Genomic DNA, 25,465 nt, shown 5'->3' with positions numbered 1-25,465 from the left:
AGAATGATGGAAAGGGAGAGAATAGAACCAGTAAAAGAGAGGGTATGAGAGAAATGCAAGACAGTGCTGAAACCAGGGATGGAAAGATGACAGGATTATAGTTAAGTGGGAGAACAAAGAAAGAAAGTGTTAGACGAGAGAGAGAGAGAGATTGATTAAAGAAGAAGAAGAAAAAACAGAGTGGTAAGAGGTGTGATGTATGGAGACTTGATGATCCATGGTGTACAAGATACATGCCAGAGGAGTGTTTGCCTGGAGGAACAATAGTTTAATTATGGCAATTAAGCCATAATTGCTATATGAGTGAAAAGGTGGATGAGATGATTTTGGTGGTGGGCATGATTGATTTGAGAGACACTATGATTTGGGGGCAAGAGATTTCAGGTTGTGCAGAAGAATGGAGGAAGTCAGAGAGGGAAGATAGTGTTGCCCAGGTATGATAATGCAGAGCTGCTGAGAAAGCATCAGTTTTGAATAGTATAATAGCCAGAATATGTCGAAAGAAAGGCTTGGAATATATGGATGCTTTGGAGGGCATTTGAGGAGAGAAATGGCTTGTATTTAAATGAGGAAGGACATAGCCATCTGAAGAGAATGCTATTCTCTGAACAAGTCACTATGTCAATGCAGGGACACTAGAATTATCAATCAGGATGAATGGTTGCCTCTTGGGGGAAGGGGGAATACATCATGTAATGCTGAATCCATTGGAGTCTGGAGGGGATAACGATAGGTATAGAAACAGTGACAATGCCTTAATTCTTTATACTAATGCCAGGAGTATCCAGAATAAAGGAGATGAATTGGTGGTGGTGCTGATAGCATCAGCCTGTCCAAAGATTATTTAGGATCTCTGAAACATGGTTGATGGATATAGCAGGGTATAACATTTTTTGACAGGATAGGAAGGGAAAACTCAGTGGTGAAGTACTGTAGTCTGCCCACAGTATAGACAGCTGTCGTTGGAAGGCTGCCAAGAAGAGTCCATTCATGTTGAAGGGGAGAAAGAAATAAGTCGATGTACGAATTAGTCACGAACATGCGAATTTACATGCTTTATACATAAAATTTCCCAACTGTTATACAAGCAAAATAGTTATCACTTTAAAAACTACAATGATCATAAAAGAGAAGTTAATTTTCCGGCATGTATTAATAAACAACCCAGCCCACAAGACGGATTGATTACCTATGATGGGAATGAATTTTCCTTCTTTTCACATGCGCAGAAGTGTCGAAGGGTCTCAAATCTGTGGGCGTACTATACTAATGATAAGTGATGACTTACAGTAGCAAACAAATTAATACAAAGAACAAGCCAAATTTTTTGGTTTTGGTTTCATTTCACTTTACAATAATTTTGGTTTCGGTTTACTATTTTCAGTTTTGGGTTTAGATCACTAGTTGACATAAGTAGTGTTTTATTCATTTTGTGTAGTTATAAAATGGACCCATCTTCAAGAATGCATTCAAAAATGTTCTCTTATTCAGTACACATCCATGACTCAAAGACAAATTGCCAATGAGGGTGGTGATGATTTGGGTACTGTTAATGTGATTTTAAAGAGGTTTTAGGGAGACGGTTACCTTTTGCCTTATCTGTCAGAAAAAATGTAGCTGAAAAAGGAAAACTGCACTTACTCAAGATCATTTGCTAGTTAGGGAAAGCAAAATTAATCCAAGATTGTCTGCTGTAGATTTAAATAGATACCTATTTAATGATGAAATTGATGAAGGCTATGCAGAAAAAGAGTCGCAAGTGGGCAAAAGTGTACAAAGATTGTTGAGAAGTGGAAGAAGGTTATTCTCAAATGAGAGCCATTTCTTTGTTCAAGGAGAGCGAGTACCCTGTGCTCTGAAATCAGCAGCTGAGAAGATTTCTCCTGCCCACCTTCAACAAGATCACAAACACCCAGCTAAAAAGATGTTCTGGGATTGGTTTATACATGATGATTCAGTATTCACTTGTGCCTGTTGATGGTATGATGAGACGTGACTAATGCATAAAAATATTGGAAAAAAGAGTGGTCCCACAGATCCAGAAAGACAAAGGACTCATCTTCCAACAGGATCTCACTCCATGCCACACTTCAAAAAAATTGAAAGAGTTCCTCAAAAATCCACAACATCCAGTTGCTTCAAAAATGTGGCTAGGTAACTCTTCTGACATTAACCTAATAAAAAATTTGTGGGCCTTAGTGAAAAAGAGAATTGGTAAATTAAATTGTAATGTAAAGAATAACTTAATAACAATACATTATAAAAGTATGGTTTCGAGATGCTTACCTTACTTATCCTCTTCGCTCCCTGCAGAGCATAGGGCCTCAACCATTGACTTCCATCTGACTCTATTCAATGCTTCTTTTTTCTTCTTTTTTTATCTCTTTCCAGGAACATCCCAGCCATCTTGCCTCTGTTTCTAGTTCTCTTCTCCATGTTATCCTGGGCCTACCTCTTTTCCTCTTGCCTTGGGGATTCCATTTTAGTGCAGTTTTTGCTATTTCTTTATCTGGGTTCCTGATTGTGTGTGCCCTATCCAGTTCCATTTTCTTTTAGTGATTTCATTTCTGATGCTGGTTTGACCTGTTCTCTCCCAAAGTTCTATGTTTGTTATTTTATTTGGCCAGTATATTCCTAGTATCTTCCTCAAGCATTTGTTTATGTAGACCTGTATTTTATTTATGTTTTCCTTTGTTAGTGACCATGTCTCAGTTCCGTATAGTAAAACTGGTTTAACATTAGTGTTGAAGAGTTTAATTTTGGTTTTTAATTTTATTTCTTTGGACCCCCAAATTTTCTTTATCATACTGAATGCAATCTGTGCTTTCTGGATTCTATTTTGTATGTCCTGTTTGGTTCCTCCTTGTGTGCTGATCACTGATCCTAGGTAGACAAAGTTATCTACCTGTTCCAGTGTTTTCCCTAGTATTTCAGAGACTAATTCTTGTTTGGGGTTTATCTTCATTACTTTAGTCTTGTTATGATTTATTTTCAATCCACATTTATTTGCTTCCTGGTTTAAATTATCTATTTTCTTTTGGAGGTGTTGATGTTTTTGTGCCAAAAGGCTTATATCGTCTGCAAAATCCAGGTCACTGATTTTATTTGACCATTCCCATTGAATGCCAATTCTTCCTTCAGATGTTTTCCTCATCACCCAATCAATAACAATCAGAAAGATGGTTAGGGAGACTATACATCCTTGTCTTACTCCTGTGTTTGTTGCAAATGGTTCTGATCGTTTGCCATTATTTATTATTTGGATTTTGTATTTTTCTTGAGTTTTTTTTGTTATATTTATAATTTTCTGAGGAATCCCATATGCTTCATTAACCTCCATATAGTCTTTCTGTCTATGCTATCAAATGCACGTTCAAAGTCGATGAATCCCAAGTATAGGCCACTCTGTTGACAGTTCAACAATTATTCTTAATGTTATTATCTGATCAATACAAGATCTGTTTGGTCTGAACCCAGCCTGTTCTTTTCTCAGTTTAGTTTAAATTTCATTCTTTCTAGCAAAATTCTAGTAAATACTTACAACATTTAGAAGTGAAACCCTCTCCAATTTTTACAAAGTGTTATATCTCACTTTTTTGGCAGTTTCGCCAGGAGTCCATATTCCAGTCTTCTGGCCATTCCTCCTTTTCCCATATTTGATTACATAACAGGTGTAGCATTTCAACAGTAGTGTTTATATCTGCTTTAAGTTGTTCAGCCTGTATATTGTCACTCCCAGTTGCTTTATTGCTTTTTGTTTTCTTTACTGCCTGAGTTATTTCTAGTTTATTTATAGTTCCTGTATTTATTTTAAGTATTTCTTCTTCTGGTGTTTCTGGTATTTCTTGTTCTAGGTTTTCTATTTCTCCATTTAAAATTTCTTGAAAATGTTCTACCCATCTTTTTTCTGTCTGCTTCATTTGTGAGTAACTTTCCTTGTTTATTTTTTACAGGCCCTTCTCTTTTAAAACTCTTCCCAGCTAACTTTCTTGTTATCTCAAACAACCTCTTTGGGTCAAATTTACTTACTACTTCTTCCACCTCTTTACACATTTCCTCCAGGAAAACTCTTCTATCTTTCCTTGCACCTTTTTTTACCTGTCCATTTTTAAGCCTGTATCTTTCATTTACCCTATTTCTTTTGTTTTCTTCCGTACTTTGCAGAAGTTTATTCCATAAAGCTTTCCTTTCTTCACATAATTTGATGATTTCTTCAGAGATCCATTGTTTGTGATTCCTACTTTGCCTTCCCAGAACTTCTTTGGCAGTACTATTAAATATATTCTTTATTTTTTCCCCAGTTCTCTTCGATGTCTATTTCTTTATGTTGTCCTACAAGGCTTCCATATTTATTTCTTAATGTTACTTTATATTTGTGTTTTGTATCCTTGTGTTTCAGTTTGGATATATTGTATTTAATTCTTTGGTTCTTGTCTTTAAATATTTTTCTTAGTTTCATTTTTATTTTTGCAATCAATAATAAGTGGTCTGTAAAGGCGTCTGCACCTCTCCAAACTCTTACATCCATCAAAGAGGTTCTCCAAGATCTGTTTATTAAAATATGGTCTATTTGGTTTTTGGATTTCTTATCCGGTGATATCCAAGTCTGTTTATGGATGTCTTTATGTTTAAATAAGGTTCCTCCTATGATCATATCATTGAAAGTTCAAAAGTCTTTTAGGATTTCCCCATTTTCTTTTCAGTTTCCTAAACCTTCTTTTCCCATTATTCGTTCATATCCCACGTTACTATCTCCTACTTTTGCATTCATGTCACCTATAATTAAAAGCATATCTTTACTTTTTACTTCATTGACTTCTTTCTGCAGCATGTCATAGAAGTCTTCTTTCTCTTCTGTTTTTGCATTGTTTGTTAGTCCATATATCTTTATTATAGTCACATTTCTGTATTTAGTTTTAAATCTAGCTTTGATGATTCTTTCAGAAACTGGTTTCCATTCAATTAGTGCTCCTCGAGCATCTGTTGTTAGCATAAAAGCTACACCTTTGCTATGTGCGTCATCTTCATTTTGATTTCCAGAATATAAAATGTTTTTGTTTGTTGTCAGTTGAATTTCTCCGCTACCATTCCATCTTGTCTCATTTAGACCTAATATTTCTATTTTGTATCTGTCCATTTCTCTGGTTAGTAAGTTAGCTTTTCCACTTTCATACAAAGTCCTAATATTCCAGCATCCAATTTTGGTTGAGAGTTTTGGACTAAAGAGGTTTTTTCTTGGAGTTTTCTGCCTGTGATCTTCCCAATGGGGCTTTCACTGGCTTGCTTCATTTTTCCAGTACTTCTCCCTTTTGGTTTTGTGTCAGTTTTCCAACAATAGTTGAGGTTTCTGTAGTATTATGGTTGCTAACCACAAGCACAACCCTTCTCCTTTCTCATCCGTGCTTGGGACTGGCAATGGCGGAGTTTTTTGAGATGCAGCAATAAGATAAATGTGTTCTACGTTGGCAGAGTCCATCTGGTTTTTCCTTTCAGTCGTTTCCGATCGTAGGTGACTTTGTAGGCATTGTCCATGAAATATTCCTGGTGAGATTTTTTACAGGGTAGTTCATCATTGCTTTCTCCAACCACCCAATTTTATCTGAACTCAGGACCAGCAAATGGCTGGGATGTATTCATGAGTGTAATCCATGTGTGTGTTCACTGGGCTGGCTTGTGCCTATTCGGGGGGGGGGTAAAAAACTCGAGTTTCTGGATGAAAAAATTCCCTTCCTCCATATGAGACTGACTAACTCACCTTTAATCGAAAGAGACCAGATAAAGGTTCCTCACATCACTGACGGGAATCGAACCCATGTCTTTCCGACCAAAGGGCTTCGTCTGTACTGACTGAGCCATACAGGATAGGTAGAATCCATCTCTAAGTGAATTAATGAACTTATTTAGGAACAGAGGAGCACATATAACTTATTAGGTTAAGTCAGAGTTTAATTTTTGTATTTATTTTCTTGTGAAATTAAAATTTTTCTTTAAAATGTGAGTGTTCAGATTAATTTGTTCACTACTGTATGTTTTCTCAGAGTGGAGATTTCGAGAGCAATGGCACTAATGATTTTGCAAACATATAATGCAAGGTAGAAGTGGGCATGACAGGATATTTAGTGGGGTATTGTTACAAGCCAGGCAGCATAGAGGGTGAAGAGCAGGAGATGTTTAAGAAGTTGAACTTGGTGACTAAAAAAAAAAAAAATTGTTATGGGAGACTTTAACTACAGCATTATAAATTGGGAAGAGCAAACTGCATGTAGTAGTAAGGGAATGGGGACAGAGATAGCATCTCTGTCCCCAGTTAGAGAGAGTGACTATGTGGTTTTGACTTGGAAGATGAAAACATGCAGGAGTATCAAAGAGAAAGGAATGTATGTGGAATTATAAGACAGGTGATTATAATAGTCTTAGATATCAACTTGGGGGCAGTTCTTGTATCCCTGGAGGAGAGGAATTGGAAGGATGAGATATCATCAGTGCTTGAGAACTTCTGAAGGAATATTTATTAGCAGCAATAGCAAGTTGTGTACTGTGAGTGAAAAAGAGAATACAATTTAGTGTAAATTGGATTACAAAAAATAACAAATGGGTAAAAAAGTGGTTATGGAAGCGATATAAGGAGAAGGGTGGAGAGCAGATGCAATGCATGAAGAATACATAAGACTCAAGCCAGGAGAGTGACTAGAATGGTAAGGAAAACAAAACTTTAATATGAGAAGAGAGAGTCACCCTGAGATCCCAAGAAAATCCTAAGGAATTGTTTCATTATGTAGCCAGTAAAGAAGAGAAATGATTGTGGAAGAATGACATTGTTGGATAAAAGTGGAGTAGAGTGACTGATGCAAAGGGCATAGTGAAGTCGTTCAATGCACTTTATTGGGGTATTTCATCCTGGAGAAGTTGGTTTTAATACTATAGAGGGATAGGGCAGATTCTAGGTTTAGAAATGTAAGAAGAGAGTGTCTTTCAAATACTGAGTACTCTGGATGTCAGTAACGCGATAGTAGTATATGGGATTTTGGCACAGGTTTTGAGAGAATGTGATAAAGAACTGACAACTCCGGTAGCCTGGCTATTCAATGAAAGTGACAGTGGGAAAGGTACCCAAGGAGGGTAAGATATTGCCATTGCATAAGGGTGGTACCAGACTGGAAGTGTCCAAGTATAGCCCAGTTTGTATTTCATCAGTAGTTGTTAAGATTTTGAAGAAATTAGCGAGGGATCATTTACAGCATTCAGCGGATGAGGGTAATGTTATCTGTGAGAGTCAGCATGGATTTGTAAAGTGGTACTCATCATCAAATTCCTGATATGTACCCTCAAGGGGTGTATGTACAGGATTTGTTAGTACTAGATGAAAAATTACATCATTACTACCTTCCCATTTACAATTTTCCTCTAAATCAATCTGTTACCTGTCAAGACTCCAACATTATCAGATCTTATATTTCTATCTTCTAAGGCACTTTTTACTGTATCAATCCACCTATATCTTGGTCTTCCTCTGGGTCTTTTTCCTGCCAACCTAGCAGAGAACACTTGTTTTGCTGATCTTTCCTCTCTCTCATTCTGTTTAAGTGACCATACCACCTGAGATTAGCTTTGCTAACACATTCATGAATGTGTTAGCAAAAAAGTTCTTTCCTAATATCTTCATTTTTAATATGATATTGCCATTGATATGTTTTACTTGTTCAATAGGTTCTCCATTCACAATGCAGTTGATATTTTCAATCCTTCTGCCGATTTTCATTGTCTTTGTCTTGTTATTGCTGACCTTCATAGCATATCTATTACAACAGTAATTCAATTTAGTCAGGGAGTCTTGCAGACTTGTAGCAAATTTATTTAGGAGTATAACATCATTCACATACAGTAAAGAGCTGATATTAACGTCTTCAATTTTGATAGCAGATTTAATACCACTTTCTTTCATAATGTGATTCATATAAATAATGAATAACAGAGGAGATAGTGTACATCTTTGTCTGATACCAGATTTAACATTAAACCATCTTCCTGTACTTCCTTCATGTCCCATTGACACAATACAACTGTAGCGTTCTGAGTGGCTTCTCTCTTGGCACCTTGTCATACTCATTTTTCCAGATCTACAAAACTTCAACAGAGATCTTTGTTATATTCCCATGATTTCTGAAATATTTGGTGCAAAGTGAAAATCTGATCCTGACAGCCTCTATTTGGCCTGAATCCAGCTTGTTCTTCATCAAGCTTCTTTTCCACAATCCTTTTCAACCGTTTCTCAAGTATACTGGCATAAATCTTACCAGGAACACTCAGTAAAGAAATACCTCTGTAATTCTCACATTCAGTTTTATTTCCATTTTTATATATGGGTACTATGAAAGCTCTTCTCCATTCATCTGGAATTCTTCCCTCTGCCCAGGCCTCCTGAACTATGCAATGCAGCCACTTGTAAGACTTTTATACCTTTATACTTGAGCATTTCTGGTTGAATATCTACTCCTGCTGCCTTTCCACATTTCAGGCTTTTGATGGCTTTTTCTACTTCAAGTATGAATATGTATTCCTGACTGCATGCCTGGTCAGTGTTTTTTATCACCGTGCTGTCATCACTGCTTGTTCATTTAGCAATTTTTCGAAGTAATTACTCCATACTTCAAGGATATCTTTTTCTCTCGTTTTCATGTCACCTTTTTCATCTCTAACTTTTTTTTACAACACTCTTTCCTCCATTTCTGAGCTTCTACAACAACTTCCAGAATATCTTGCCACCTTCTTGATATTTATTTTCTATGTTCTTACCAAAGTTTTCCCATGACTTTTGTTTAGCTAGTTTTACACAGTGTTTAGCTTTCTTACATTTGAGCACTAGCCCATAAAAATGTCTGAAAATAAAAAATAATTCCATTTTTTTCAAAATTCAAGTTAAAAGTCATCAGTTATGCAAAAGAACATGGAAATAAATCTTCATAGAGAGCAAGTTTGGACCTCCTCCCATGGATTCTATGATTAGACAATGGAAAAAACAGGAAGAACAACTACTCAAGATGCCAAAAAAGAAGAGGGCCTAAGAACAAAACCAGCAAAATGGCCAAACTTGGATTATGGAGCAGCACCAGAGTAGGAAATGTGTGTGGCAACCAAGTTTGTTTAATATGTGGCAAAAAGGTTTGCAAAAGAGAAATGAACATTGTTGATTTCACAGGAAAGGCAAAATAGGGCTTCAACTTCATGATAATCAAGTAAGCCCAGAAAATGCCACAGCTTATGAGGATAAAATCCAACAGTTTTACTCCTATGTCATAAAACTTCTGAAAAAATATGCTTTTGTTGAACCAAGTCAGATTGCAGACATGGATGAGGTGCCTCTCAATTTTGATGTACCTTCCGACAAAAAATATTTGATATGAAAGGGGTCAAAACAAGTGGTAATGGAAAGACACGCTATACTGCTATCCTTTCATGCTGTGCAGATGGTACCAAACTGCCTCCTATGCTCATTTTTAAGAGGAAAACATATCCTAACAAGAGCATACCACCCGGCATTCTTGTCCAAGTTCATGAGAATGGCTGGATGAATGAAGAGATCATAGCTATTTGATTTGCAAAGATTTGGTCCAGAAGACCTGGCCAGTTTCGTGTTTGGTCAGTTTCGAGAATATTTAACAGAAAAGACATAAAGGGTTGTAGTGGATTTGCGAACACAGCTAGCAGTTATTCCTGGTGGACTTACAGGTCAACTACAGCCACTAGATATTTCTATCAACAAGCCCTTCAAAGCTCTGATGAAAGAAGAATGAAATAAATGGATGCAAAAAGCAGGTAATAACTTGACACTGACAAGAAGAGTGAAAAAAACTAACCATTACTGAGGTATGCAAATGTGTCCTAAACTCAGGGAATGGAGTCAAGCAAAAGGTTGTTGTTGTGAACTCCTTCAAGAAATGTGGAATCAGCAATGCCATGGATGGAACTGAGGATGATCTCATATATATAGACAGTGACTCAGAAGACAGCAGTGATGCAGTAGAGGTTGATGAAAGTGATATGTCTGGAACTAATAGTGATGAAGAAAATGATGCACCCGGAACTGAGAGTGATGCATAATTTCTTAGTATGTATCTTAAAAATATTACCTAATTACTAAATATACTTTGAATATTTAAAAATATATCAAATGTGTTCTGTTTTATGTTTAAAATGTTGATTTCTTAATTTTGGGTTTGAAAAAGTAGGTTCGTCTTATACACAGAAAAATACGTTAGTTGAGCAGCTTTTACAGGTCAACTGTAGACTCAACTATACATAAAGTACTGAAGAAAAAATGAAACAGTTTGAAAACAAGAAGCCTGAAGTCTCAATGACGAACTCTGAAAAAAACATATTACCATTTCCATATGTTATACGGAGGTAACAGGCTTTGAAGATTGATATAATTCCCTGATCCATCAGTTACAAAAGCAATGTTGTGTTTGGGGACATGTAAACAACCTTGACATCCAATGGTGTTCTTACTTCAGCAAGGTTTTGAGGATGTCCAGGGGCATTATCCAAGAGAAGCAATGCCTTGGCTGGCAAATCATTTTCTTTACAGAAGCGCACGGTAGGACAAAAATAATTTGTGTACTAATCTATAAAAACGTCTTGTGTAACAAAGCTTTCTTGTTCCATTTCCAATAGACTGGCAGCATGGCTTTTAAACCTTGAAGGCACGTGGTGTCTGTGAATGGTACACCAACATTGGTTTAAGCTGCAAAGTTCTGGAGACATTTGCACCCAACAAAAGCATATGTCTATCTTTTGCAGATTTAAAACCTCGAACGGAAGTTCTTCACAGGAAAAGAAGGTGCATGATGGCAATTTTTTCCAGTAGAGCACAGTTTTTTTTTTAAACTGTGCTCTACTGGAAAAAATGGAAATAAAACTGAATTCTCATATTCAGTTTTATTTCCATTTTTATATATGGGTACTATAAGAGTTCTACTCCAATCATCGGGAATTCGTCCCTCTGGCCTTCTGAACTATAAAGTGCAGCCACTGTAAGACTTTTATACCACCATACTTCAGCATTTCGGGTTAAATATCGTCTACTCCTGCTTCCTTTCCACATTTCAAGCCTTTGATGGCCTTTTCTACTTCAAGTATCGATATGTATTTCTGACTGTATGCCTGTTGAGTGTTTTTTTACCATTTGCTATCACTGCTTGTTTCATTTTGCAATTTTTTGAGGTAATTACTCCATACTTAGATATCTTTTTCACCCGTTTTCATGTCACTTTTATCATCTCTAACTCCTTTTACAGCACTCTTTTCTCCATTTCTACTTCTTCAACAATCTCCAGAATATCTTGCCACCTTCTTGATATTTATTTTCTGTTCTTGCCAAAGTCCTCCCATGACGTTTGTTTAGCTAATTGTATCTGTATTCTCTAAGAGCACAAGCTGACTTATTTGCCAGGAACTTTTAATATGATTTCTTCTTTTCCATCACTGCCTCTTTAACTTCCTGTGTCCACCATGGAGTTCTGATTTTTCTATCCTTATAGACAACCCTCACCACATGCCTCTCTGGCTGAATCAATCACAGTTTTTTTTTCAAGGCTTACCAGTGAATCTCCAAGGTTTGGTTGCTTTCTCAAATTCTTTCATTTTTTCTTCAATAATCTTTGTGCATTTTAGTCTACAGTTCACATCTGAGAGCTGCTGAACTTTTATTCGCTTTAAAACTTTCTTGCATTTTATTCTTTTCAATATGAAATTCAATTTTATCCTGCTCAAGACTAAATAGTGATCACTTCCAATTTCAAATCCACTGTACACTGGTGTCCTGCACCAGGGAGAAAACATCACTATCAACATTAACATAGTCACTGAGACTTTTCTTATTCCTTGCCTCTTCTCTCCATGTGAATTTGTGCACATTTTTATGTTTGAACATATGTTAGTAATAACCAGTCCATGTCATGAGCAGAAATCCATCAGGTATTTGCCATTTTTATTAGCTTTGCTCTTTTCTCTAAATTTTTCCAAAATATTTTTGTATGTCTGACAATCATTTCCTACTCTGCTATTTAAATCCCCAACAAGGACCAACTTTTCCATTTTCATTGTATCAGTTGCTTTATCTAAAGCCTCAAAAAATTCCTCCACTTCTACCTTAGTGGAACCTTCTGTGGGACCATAGGCATAAATAAGTCTCATTGTTCAGTTCCCCATTCTGATATTTGCCCACATCAATCTACTTGAGACTGCCTGCCATTCCAGAAGATTAGCCTCGTATTTTGTGTTGAATACTATGGCTACTCCTTCTTTTCCTTGATTGTCAAGTCCTGAATATAACATTTTGTATTTATTGCTCAGAAAGATCTCACTAGTTTTTTGTCTTTTTTGTTTCAGTCACCCCTATTATGTTGATCTGGAACTTATCTAATTCCTCAGCTAGCTCCATTTCTTTGCCATTCAGGCTTCTTATGGTTGATAGTACCAATCTTTAAGTCTGATGATGTTGAGTTGGGTTATGTTTTCAGATTTGTTCCAGTAGCTGACTTTTCACTGTTCGCCCTGGTTCCTTGGCGAAAACAAAAGGGGGGCTTGTTTAACCAGGCAACGCCTCAGCAGGCATGAAATTTTGTCATGTTGTACCATTTTGTATTTTGGTTTAAGCGAATAAGAATACAATTTGGTCTGCTAAATCCCAAATTGCCAGCCCATCCTCGTTCATTCAGTATCCAAGTAGATACCCAACAGGGTGCACCTCGACAAGGTGTGGATTGGACATTAGGTCAGAAGCCCTGGTCAGTTCTCTGCATTCCTTTAAAGGTTATGTAGAGGTCTTCTCTCAGTTATATAGCTTTGACCCTTAAGCACCCCATTTATAATTTTTATGTATTTATTATTATTATTTCTTTACTAGAGGTCAGGCTAGGGTAAACAATTATCTAACAATTTCGATTTATCTTACTTTTGTGTACTGCCATATAGCTTGTATACTATGCATATGTATATTTCCTCATGATGACCTTGCTACAGAGATCAAAACATTGAGTGTTATTTTCATAATTAGAAGTGAAGTAATTACTCCAACACGTCTATTTTTGTCTCCATGAATTCTTCAAAGTTAGTGAAATCTACTAACATTTGCTTGATTCTCGCCACTGACCTAGTACTTACTGTCGAAACACTTAATGCACAGTCCCTCAAAAGTTTTGCTCTCTCCTAGAAATCGTTTAACTTTCATGACAAATTCATCACACACATCACTGTACAAATTTATGTAAATTCAAATCGCCCAACAATGACATCATTGGTGTCATTTCTTTATTATTCATTACTGCCATATTGACAATATCTTATATATATATATATATATATATATTTTTTTTTTTTTTTAAAGAATTGAATGACATAAACTGAGTGTAAATGAAAAAGGTTTAATGGTATCACACGACTAGTTTCGGCTTTTTACAGCCTTCTTCAAGTGTTTTCATAAAAGAAAAGAAAAAACATTAAACATTGAAGATAAAAACTGTGAACAGCACAGGAAAGTCACTATACACATTTAACATGAAAATGTTGTAGTTAACGTATTCAAAGCTGTTCCTTTGTTGGGTGAGTGCGTTTAGCTTCCCGTGAGTGCCAGTATGTGATCACAGCAGAATGACAGTCTGGGAGTTTGTAGCTTAAATTATTTTTTAAATGTACAGGATTGACGATGATTTTTCTAGATTCTACAATTTTTCCTCTCCAATTCATCAGTTATTGGATTGAGTGGCGGAGACAGAGTTGTAGAGCAGGTGTCCTCCCTTGATGAGTCTTTGGACTCGATGGAGGTGTCTAATAATAACATGACTATGGTTTGATCATCAGAATCGGCAGAAAAAAGGATATGGCTGGATAAAGCACTGGCACGTGTTCTCTTGTAAGCGATGTCCCTCCTGTGCTCCTCCATATGCAATTCGATAGACTTATCTGTCTGGCCAAAGTAAGAATGTCACAGTCACACCATATCTTGTATACACCAGGATATTTTAAATTGTGATGGTTAGGCTTTGAATGGGTCACTAGAAAGCGGATCTTAGGAAGCGGAGTGAATAAAGTTCTAATGTTATATTTTCTGAGAACTTTGGCTAATTTTTGAGAGACTGAGCATTATTCATTTATTATTATTCATTATTCATTTCTTCAGTATGGCGACTAGGAGGATTAAAAAGGTATTTTTTAGTAATTTTTTGAGAATAACCATTTAGTCTGAAAGTAGATCTAAGAAAATTGATTTCTTTATGAAGTTCATCTGGGTCGGCAAGAAGAGAGCGAGCTCTATGTCCCAAAGTAGAAATAATTCCAAGTTTCTGAGGAGGGAAATGATAGGACTGACTATGGAGATATCTATTGGTGTGTGTAGGTTTTCTGTACATCGAAATTTTAAGTTTTTTTCAGAAGAACGGGTCAGTTTCATGTCTGTGAATTGGATATTCGGGTGTTGACTTGAGATGTTCAAGGAAATCCAGAAGAGCTCCAAATGAGGAAAATGTCCTCCACATATCGTTTCCAAATTCTAGATGCTAAGGGATCGGAAGAGATAGCTTTAACTTCAAAATCTTCCAGATAAATGTTGGCAAGTACAGGAGATAAAGGATTACCCATTGCTTGACCATGATTTTGCTTGTAGATCGTGTCCTGAAATCTAAAGTATCCAGACTTGATGCAATGAGGAAGTAAGGCTAACATTTTTTTAGATAACTTATCTTTGAGTAGTGTCAGAACTTCGTCTGTAGGAATATTTGTAAACAAGGATACTATGTCAAAGCTAGCCATGATTTCATTTTCTTGAACAGTAATATCCTTAATGTATGATACAAAATCCACAGAGTTGTTAATAAAAGATGAAGACTTGCCAGAAAAACATTTAAGGTATTTTGCGAGATATTTTGAAAGGTTATATGTTGGTGAATCAATGCCTTCAACAATGGGACGAAGTGGGGTATTTTGAGGATCTTGGGAACTCCATATATGCGTGGCATGAGCGGATGGAGAGAGCGAAGAGAAAGGCGAATGTTTCTAAACAATTCATAAGTTGTTTAGGCTCTTAAGAGTTTAAAAAATAACAGAAATATACTTATCCTTCCTGCAGATAAAGGCAAATGTTTCTAGACAATTCAGAAGTTGTTTAGGCTCTTAAGAGTTTAAAAAATAACAGAAATATACGTATCCTTCCTGCAGATAAAGGAAATGCCACAGTTGTGCTTAACTTTGAAGATTATAAAAATAAGGTGTTTGAATTACTACAGGGTGACACTTACTCAGTTCTTGAGAGAGAGAGAGAGAGAGATCCCACTCGTGACCTTCAAAATTATACCAACAATTTATTAAAAACAACTTCTGAACTGTCTTGTTTACAAATGTTCCTACAGACAAAGTCCTCACACTACTCAAAGATAAGTTATCTAAAAAAATGTTAGGCCTTATTTACTCATTGCATCAAGTCTGGATACTTTAGATTTCAGGACACCATCTACAAGCAAAATCATGGTCTTGAAAAACCAACATTTATCTGGAAGATTTTGAAGTTAAAGCTATCTCTTCCTATTCCTTAGCAGCTAGAATTTTGAAATGATATGTCGACGACATTTTCCTCATTTGGAGCCATGGACATGATTCTCTCCTCGATTTCCTTGAACATCTCAATAGTCAACACCTGAATATCCAATTCATGGCTGAGTTTGAAACTAATGGTTGCCTGCCTTTCCTGGAATTGAAACTGACCCGTTCTTCTGAAAAACTTAAAATTTCGATGTACAGAAAACCTACACACACCAATAGATATCTCCATAGTCAGTCCCATCATTTCCCTCCTCAGAAACTTGGAATTATTTCTAGTTTGGGACATAGAGCTTGCTCTCTTCTTGCCGACCCAGATGAACTTCATAAAGAAATCAATTTTCTTAGATCTACTTTCAGAATGAATGGTTATTCTGAAAAAATTACTAAAAAATACCTTTTTAATCCTCCTAGTCACCATACTGAAGAAATGAATAATGTTAAAGGCAATATATCTATACCATATATAAGCTCATTCTCTCAAAAATCAGCCAAGGTTCTCAAAAAATATAACATTAGAACTTTATTCACTCTGCTTCCTAAGATCTGATCTCTAGTGAGCTGTCCAAATCCTAGCCATCACAATCTAAAATATCCCGGTGTATACAAGATATGGTGTGACTGCGACGTTCCTTACTTTGGCCAGATGGATAAGTCTATTGAAATGCATATGGAGGAGCACAGGAGGGACGTTGCTTACAAGAGAACACATGGCAGTGCTTTATCCAGCCATATCCTTAGATGTATTTGGGAACAGAAACTCAGGTCAGGTCTAGTGTTGACATGACAGAAAGGTTCCCCATTGTCGTAGGGCTACACCAAGGGTCAGCTCTGAGCCCCTACCTCTTTGAACTGGTCATGGATGTACTAGTGGAGGATGTCAAGAAGGAGGCACCATGGAGCATGCTGTTTGCCGACGACATTGTTCCATGCAAATCATCCCGAGAGAAGCTTGAAAATACCCTGGAAGAGTGGAGAAAGGCTTTGGAGGAGAGAGGCATAAGAATTAACCGGGTGAAGACTGAATATATGTCAATGGGGAGTGACGAGGATATGGTCATACGACTCCAGGATGAAAGGCTAATTTCAGGGAACAAATTCAAATACCTTGGGTCGGTTGTCGAGAGGAATGGTGACTTGGATGAGGAAATACAGCACCGAATAACATACTTTTGGATGAACTGGAGGAAGATGAGCGGGGTCCTATGTGACAAGAGAGTGAGTTGTAAGAGGAATGGAAAGCTGTATAAGATGGTGGTGAGGCTGGCGATGCTCCATGGTGTGGAGACGTGGCCTATAACCAAGGCACAGGAGAGGAAGATGGAGGTAGCGGAGATGCAGTTGTTGAGATGGATGAGTGGTGTGACAAAGAAGGACAGGATAAGGAATGACTACATCAGAGGGACGGTTAAGGTGGACCAATTGGCAAGAAGATCAAGAAAGTAGGCCGAGGTGGTTTGGACATGTAGAGAGGAAAGGTGAGGAGTATGTTGGTAAACGAGTGGAGTATATGGAGTTGGAGGGAAGGAGGAAAAGTGGCAGGTCCAAGCTCAGGTGGAGGGATAAGTTGACAGAGGATCTTAGGGAGAAAGGTTAAAGATCGGCGCACTGACTGCATTTAACATGGGATAAGGCATAATGAAAGAAAGAAAAAAAAGAAGAAATCCTTTTATCTGCCGATTCTGATGATCAAAACCATAGTCATACAATCCTTTGGGATAGATCTAACAACATTTTCTGTTGCCATGATGAATTATGATGAATTGGAGAGAAAAATTGTAGAATCTAGAGAAAACATTGTCAATCCTGTACACCCAACATGCCCATTGCCAATCACGCGATATCGCGTGACACAAGTTCTCACCTGTGGCCGATCACGCGTTATCGCGTGGACGTCACTGTCAAGTTTCTAAGCGGAATAGTATAGTGACCACAGCAAAACGGCGCGTATATTTATATTGGCCACTAGGGAAGGCCACCACATTATATTGACCACCACACGAAATTCCAATTTTCAGCTTGGCAATGAACGTATTAAATAATAATTTAAGCTACAACCTGCCATTCTGCTGTGATCACATACTGATGCTCACTAAATGCTATATGCATGCACTTATCCAACGAAGGAACAGCTTTAAATACGTTAACTTCAACATTTTCACGTTAAATATATATATATATATATAGTGACTTTTCTGTGCTGTTCACAGTTTTTATCTTCAATGTTTACTGTTTTTTCTTTTCTTTTATGAAAATACCTGAAGAAGGCTGTAAAAAGCTGAAACTAGTTGTGTGATACCATTAAACCTTTTTCATTTACTCTCATTTATTTTTCATTTACTCTTATATGTTTAACAACCGAGTAAATCAACCTCAGTGCATATATATATATACAGGGTGTTCGGGATAAATTTGACATATTTATAATTAATTATATTTTTCCGTAAGTTACATGTATTAACACACACTTCTCTTCATTTAAAAGTTTGGACCCTTCTTCATTCATATACAAGATGTCAGAAAGGATGGATAGCTGGAACCCACCTGAATCATGGAAGAGAATAACTTGTATCATGATGATTCGTGCCCGCCATCAAAATAAGGATATTAAGACTGCTGCCCAATGCTCCCTGAATACAGTAAAAACAATCAGGCATGAACTAGAGACTTGCAATGGTGACTACGAGGATGTAGCAAGAAGAAAGATCCCTAACAGACGATCTGATTGCGTTCGTACAGCAGAATTCCTCGCAAATCTGCAGGAACAGGTGTTGAAGAACCCTGGCATTGGAATTCGGGCTTTGTTCGTGGAGTTGCTAACTGTAGTCAAGCCCTGGATAACAAGGGTAGCCAATGGTAGGCCGTATGTATGGCAGCAGGATTCGGCCCCTTGCCACACCTCTGGGAAAAGTCAAAAATGGTTGTCTGAAAATTTCTACGACTTCACCAGTCCAAATGTTTGGCCTCCAAACTCCCCAGACCTTAACCCCATGGATTATTTTGTATGGGGCGCAGTTGAAAAAGACACCAATCGCACTTCCAGTAATACAAAAGCCCAGTTAATGGATAAAATTAAAACAGTTTTTGCGGCCCTTCCCAGGGAGACTGTAGCATCAGCTTGTTCGAGGTTCCGAAGCAGAATTGAAGCTGTGATCGATGCTAATGGTGGTTATTTTGAGTAAATCTTGTTGATAGTATTGTAATTAACTCTGCCTGTAATGTTTTTTTGTCAATTCATTAAATTTAATAGATACAAAGAAGATTTTCTTTTTCCTTACGAAACTGTCAAATTTATCCCGAACACCCTGTATATATATATATATATATATATATATATATATACTGGGTGAGCCAAAAGTAACAGAAAAAGTACAAATTCAATAATTTGAAAAGTATAGACAGCAGCATGATGTGGCATTTCACAGAAATGCACAGAAAGACATGGGATTTTTTTTAATAATGAAAAATGTTATTGCCAGAATAGTTACATTTGTCACCGACAGGTGACGCTGTAGTGGGTCCGAGAGCTGCTGCCTTTTGCTATTTAAACAGATCCGGAAATTGTAGAAACCCCTTTGCATCAGCCAAAGGTGACAGTGTTGTGCAGGTTCACTGCATCATTCATTATAGGTCCCTTTTTCTTTGAGGAAGTCCATAGCGGTACAATTTGAACTGTTTCTGTCACGGGCATTATGCAGCACTTTTAAGAGACAGCATCATTCCCTCCTTACAAGAGAGGCAAGCGCTCCATGGAGCACCTCCGCACATCACAGGTCCTGTCCAGCACATGCTGCAATCGACATTTGGCGGTGACTGTGTCCTCAGTCGCTCTTTCCTGCACGAATGGCCGCCAAGGTCTCCAGACCTTACACCTTGTGATGTTTGGTTATGGGGCTACTTGAAGTCACAGGTGTACAGAGGCTGGCTGACGTAATTGGCCATGTTGAAAGAAGCTATTCGCCATCATGTGACAGGAATAACAGCTGAAACTCTCTTCGATGCCGTGCCACACCTGACCACCGTCACATTGAACATTTGTAATCCTAGCTGCGTTGCAAACTGTGCTGTGCCACTGCACAAATTACTGACACAACTGAAGTGCCACCTGTCAGTGGCAAATGTAACTATTCTGGCAATAAAATTTTTTGTTATTAAAAAAAACCTATGTCTCTCTGTGCATTTCTGTGAAAACTGCATCTTGCTACTGTCTGTACTTTTCGAATTATTGAATTTTTACTTTTTCTGTTACTTTTGGATCACCTGGTATATTTATTTATATATATATGCCAGCCTGGTTGGCCAAGTGGTTAGTATATCTGCTCTCCAGCCAAAAGGCTGCAGATTTGAATCCCATGTAGAGTAGGCATGCATGTTTCGATTGTCCTTCATACTAATGTAGATATACTCTCCTAATAACAAAACCTCCCTCAATGGGAGAGACCTTCACCCTGCAGTGGGTAGAAAAATAGGCTGGTCTTCATGATCATCACACACATATGTGTGTGTGTATGTTCATATTATTTACTGACTGAATTCTGAGAATTAGAAAAACTAATTAATTTAATCTAACACACAACAGGTTTCGTCAGAATGCCGACTTCTGCATAATAGAACCAGAGCAAGCGCCCTCTCAAGCCATGTCCTGTTTTCAGTGAACCCAAATAATGAAGGCCGCCAGCATGAAATAGACTGGAATACAATATCAAACATTCATATATCCCACGATGTAGTAGAATGCCGCATAGTTGAATCCAAAGATATTATCCTAGACTCTTCTCACATAAACAGTAACCTTAGTTATAGTTTGCCAGACTCACATAGCTCTGCTGTCAGATACTGGTGCACTCCTGAAGTCACTTGCTCACATATGCTTAACAATAGAACTGTAGTTTGGACTGCAGCTTCAGTTCAAACTTAATTTCCGTTCATAGTCTGTTATTGTAGTGGTACAATGTTTTTTAATGGTGTTTTTTGTGTTTGCTTTTAATGTTCTCATGCCTGAAGAAGTTGGCATTTCGAAACATGTTGTGTGTTATATTAAATTAATTTGTTTTTCTAATTCTCAGAATTCGGTCAGTAAATAATATGAACATATCTACCTACCGAGTCAATATAGATATATATATATATATATATAACAAAAACTACAATGAATTAACTTACTATTAATAACTAAAATATGAAAAAATGACTTATTTTTCAGCAGCACGAAGAAAATAAATTCATACATTGATTTGATTGTAAAATTTCTATATTTGAAATCGTAACTATAATTTAATTTAAATGAATTTAGGATAATGAAAAACATTCTTGTTTTACTTGAAGTGTGTGTTAGATTTACTGTTTTCAAGTAAGGCAGAGTAACAATAACAACATGTAATGTTATGGCAGTTCATTTTTACTGCTTTGTGACTGAAATGAAAATTGGAAGTATGACATGTAAGGAGCATGCCTGGAGTGAAAAGAACATTGTATGTAAGGCTGAGAGAGAAACAAAGTGATTTTGGACTTGATAGCTGATATGAAGTCTTTCATATAGAAAGAAAAATGTCTTGAAGTTATCAATTGTTGTTTTGTGACAATGACTACAGGACAGCTGTTAGGAGAAGCATGGCAGGTTGAGATTTTAATGATTGTTTGTTTTATAAATAAAGATGCTATCTCCTAGTTGGAAATAAAACTTCTTAATTCCACATAAATTTATTGGCAGCAGCTCGTGACCAAATAACTTGATAGTGATTGAGATGATCTTTAAAATGGGGGGGGGGGGAGTATAAATTATGGTAAGAATGATATAGTTTAAATACATTTAGAAGAACACTGAAAATTCACCTGCCACTTGTCTGTGATAACTTGCCAGTTATGAGTTGATTTCTGAAGCCACACACACACACTGTGCACCACAGATGCGAGACCCTTTGACACTTCTGCACATGTCACAAGAAGGAGAATCCATTCCAATATTAGGGTAATCAATGTGTTTCATGAAATGCGTGTTTATTATAGGTCGGATAATTAGCTTTTCTTTTATGAAAATTCTAGTTCTTAAAGTGGTAACTATTTTGCTTGTACAACAGTTGGAAAAATTACGTATAAAGCATGTAATTTCACGTGTTGGTGACCAATTCATACAACCTTTATTTCTGGTCCCAAAGACATTCCACACATGCCATTGACACTATTTGAAGTGTAGGCTACCTTCTGCAGTGATTTCATTTGTTACTATCATATTTACTACCAAGTCAAGGTTGAGTATACCTGGCTATGCTGAGTGACTACTGTACATACACCCGGTATGTTTGGGTACTTTATTGAACTGGTCAACCCACTTATTAAAAAAAGTGAACATTTCTATCTCCTTAGTGATAAATAATATTCTGATCTTTACATTCAGACCAGCTTTACTGATACATACCAGCATAATTAATTAAAATTTTTTTCAAATTTACATGAACTGTAATAATATTATGAATTTTATTTCAGATTTAAAATAATGTCTGGTGGAAGTACTTCATCATCTTCACCTCGAATAATGGTCTTTCGCCCTACCCTTGAGGAAATGAAAGACTTTTCAAAGTATATTGGTTTTATTGAGTCTCAAGGAGCTCATAAAGCTGGAATCGCAAAGGTATTTTTTTTTAAAATCATAATCTTTGATTAATTAAAATATTTTTTATTGAAGTTTACAGGTCATTTTACATCATGCAAAGCCAGAATTAAACATTATTCTTGAATTCCCTCATGTTCAATTATGAATTTTGTTGGCATAATTTCAGAATTAACTGATGAAAGTTGAGATTTAACTTTCTTGTTTGTTAAAAAAAAGGAATTAAACTATATACATCTTTATTTAGAAATATAGAAGGTCAAATTAGGTCATATTCAAAACATTTTTAGACATGATCATGGAACTATAGCCATCTGCAGTGATTGTCTTGTTTTGGCATTTCTTTTGTTTACTGGTATTTAGTGTGTATTTGCATTGTGTTACTTTAGCAAAACAACCTGTGCACATTGAACTTTGCCTGAAACTCAGTCAAAGAGATAAATAATTGTGAAATGCTTAAGAAGCATTTGGTTATTTCAAAGTTTAAAGTGGCTAAGATGTTAAAGATGATCTGTAATCCATTTGATCATCCATATCATGCACAGACAATATGCTTGTTAAGCTTCAAGGAAAAAAAAATTAAGCGGATTGAACCTCATGATTAGAGATGGAGCAGAAAACATCAACATTGGGTGTAGTATTTATCAGAGAATTTTTTACTGCAGATTTGGGAATATGCAGTATTTTCAGATTTCCAAGAATTTTCACGGAAGCATTATTCTATGAGAATTCTAGAAAAGAAAATTACTTTTGGCACTCCTAAGAACTATTTCATATGTTAGAAAATAGTATAACACATTGTTTTTTACTGGTATAAAATAGCATTATATCAGTGATGGGATTCATGTTATTTATTTATTTATTTGTTGGATTACTAAAGATGGAACTTTTCTGCCGTCATATTTGACCTCACATTTTGAAAGTATAAGTTTCAATAAATGTGTATGGTGAGACAGCAGAAAAGTTCCATCCCAGCTGAGCCTTATTTTAGATAAGATTTGGAAACCAATAAACAATGTTATTTGGTAGTTCAGCTTGCTTAAAAGTAAACATACATCATAAATTAAAGTTGCCGAGAAATTATATTCTTGGTTTAATCCTTTATCCAAGTGTAAGCAAACAGAGTTTGCACCTGAAGTATTTTCAGGACAGGGCAATTCGTATATAGAAGCTAATGACTTCACATTACACTTGGATAAAGGATAAACCAAGAATATATAATTTCTTGGCATCTTTAATTTATAGTATAACCAAGAATATTCTAACAATAAACATACATCATTTATTGTTGTTATTTTATTTTTTGAGTAAATATTAGTAATATTTACTGCGTACTTTCTGTAGAATTAGTGATTGCCAAATGTTTTGCCTCATAGATTCCTTCATATGTTTTTCTTTTTCTTCTTTGGGGCATCAATCCGAAAATTGGTAAATATAGCAGCACATCATAACATCCTGTCTTGTGACGTCCTTTTTATCTCTTCATAACTCTTAGTGCCAGTTAGCATCATTATGTTATTTATATATGATGTTACATCATATGTTTTTAACCTCATAATAAATCTTCTTGTTTTATTATTCAGCTTTCCACTAGGATAAGGTGACCAGACATCCCTTTTTTAGACTCTGATCTCGTTGTCCTGACAAAACCCTAACAGGATGCTAATTGTCCCTTTTTATTAACTTTAGTCCCATTTTCTCCCTTTTTTGAATTCGTGGCATGACTGTTTTTGTATGTTCGAATATGGAAAGGATAATGTCTTTGCTGGTGACATGTAATAGCTTGAGATCGAAAACATGCATGCTACGATGATTATTAACCGTTATGAATGTACTCTCTCTGTGATTGGACAAAAATGCTGCATCCTGGCAGTAACGAAGTTATTTTATCTACCATACCATTGTTTTGTGCTTCTTGTGCTGGTCTGTTAGTAATTGTGAAAGTTAAAGCATGTATATATTGTGCGTGGTGATATTTCATCCAGATTTTATCATGCTGAAAAGGAAGTGTAGTTTCACTCCGGATTTAAAAGAAGAATATCTCTTCTTGAAAGATGACGAAACAACAAACAAGTTGCAATACGCTGTGTGCTGTTCAGTTTTTTCAATTCAACATGGAGACTGTTCTGATATAAAACAGCATTTGCCAAAGCAAAACATACATTGGCAGCCTCTACTTGCAGTTCAAGTCAAGATGTCATCATTTTTCACGAAAAATTCAAAAGGGAAATTAACCGATGAAAGTAAATGTCTTGCAGCTGAAGAAGGTTTATTTGCATTTCATGCAGTGAAACATAACCTTTCTCTGAGATCAATCGACTGCACCTCTTCAATAGTGAGAAATTTATTTCGAAAGAAATTTACATGTAGGCGAACAAAGTGTCAATCAATTTTAGTAAATGTCCTGGCACCTTTGCAATGTGAGAAATAGCAATTGAATTGTAACAAGCCAAATATGTGTCAGTTATGGTAGACACATCAAACCACAGAGATTTGAAGTTGGTACCTGTCCTTGTTAGCTACTTCATCTCGAATAAGCTTTATTCGGGATGAAGTAGCTGTCACCTGAATAACCTTTATTCAGGTTACAGTGATAGATTTTCGGAACATAACAGGGAAATAGCAGAACTGCTTGCAAATCATATATTGGATATTTTACAGAAACAGCAGCTGACTGAGAAAATTATTGCATTTTCTGCAGGTAACTACTGCAACACAAATGAGGTGGTTCCAACAATGTATTTTCAAGACTCAACAAAGAGTTAAAAATGAACATTCATTGGCTGTGCTGCTCAGGTTGTTCATAATGGTGTACAGACAAGTTTTTGCCTATTAATATCAAAACAATTGTAAATAAAATATTTCGGTATTTCCACATTTATACTGTGAGAGTAGAGGAATTGAAGAATTTCTGCACATTTACAGAAATTGAATACAAGCATGTTCTAGGTAGTATACAAACAAAATGGTTATCATTACCACCACCAGCTGTGAATAGGATTATTGACATGTATGATGGACTCTGATCTTACTTTTTATCACAAGATAAATGCGCTACATTGTCAAAATCATTTTTCAGTAACCAACAGTCGATATTTTGGCTCCATTTCTTGCAAAGCCAGCTGAAAATATTCTCAGCAACAATAACAAACATAGAAAGGGAAAATATTTTGCAACTGAAGTGGTAGAAGAATTGGAATTACTCAGATAGATAATTACAAATAGGAAAGATGGACTTTCAAACATTTAAAATGTCATCAATTATTTCAG

At 36.3% G+C, this 25,465-nt stretch overlaps 1 protein-coding gene across 4 annotated transcripts in view; it reads left to right on the top strand.

Moving 5' to 3' along the window:
* The window catches only part of LOC150108594 (lysine-specific demethylase 4C-like), a 366,824-nt gene that overhangs the window by 14,704 nt on the left and 326,655 nt on the right, over positions 1–25,465 (top strand). For all 4 annotated transcript variants that reach the window (XM_090390884.1, XM_090390883.1, XM_090390881.1 and 1 more), the window contains exon 2: positions 22,072–22,216. In XM_090390884.1, coding sequence (XP_090247010.1) covers positions 22,082–22,216 — 135 coding nt within the window. In that variant the 5' untranslated portion in view covers positions 22,072–22,081. The remainder of the gene's footprint in view (positions 1–22,071; positions 22,217–25,465) is intronic.

Source organism: Typopeltis vanoorti, chromosome 3 (genome assembly GCF_054136105.1).
Source record: "Typopeltis vanoorti isolate ZY-2024b chromosome 3, IOZ_Tvanoo_1.0, whole genome shotgun sequence".
Classification (NCBI taxonomy): domain Eukaryota; kingdom Metazoa; phylum Arthropoda; class Arachnida; order Uropygi; family Thelyphonidae; genus Typopeltis; species Typopeltis vanoorti.
This window is presented reverse-complemented; position numbering and strand designations above follow the sequence as displayed.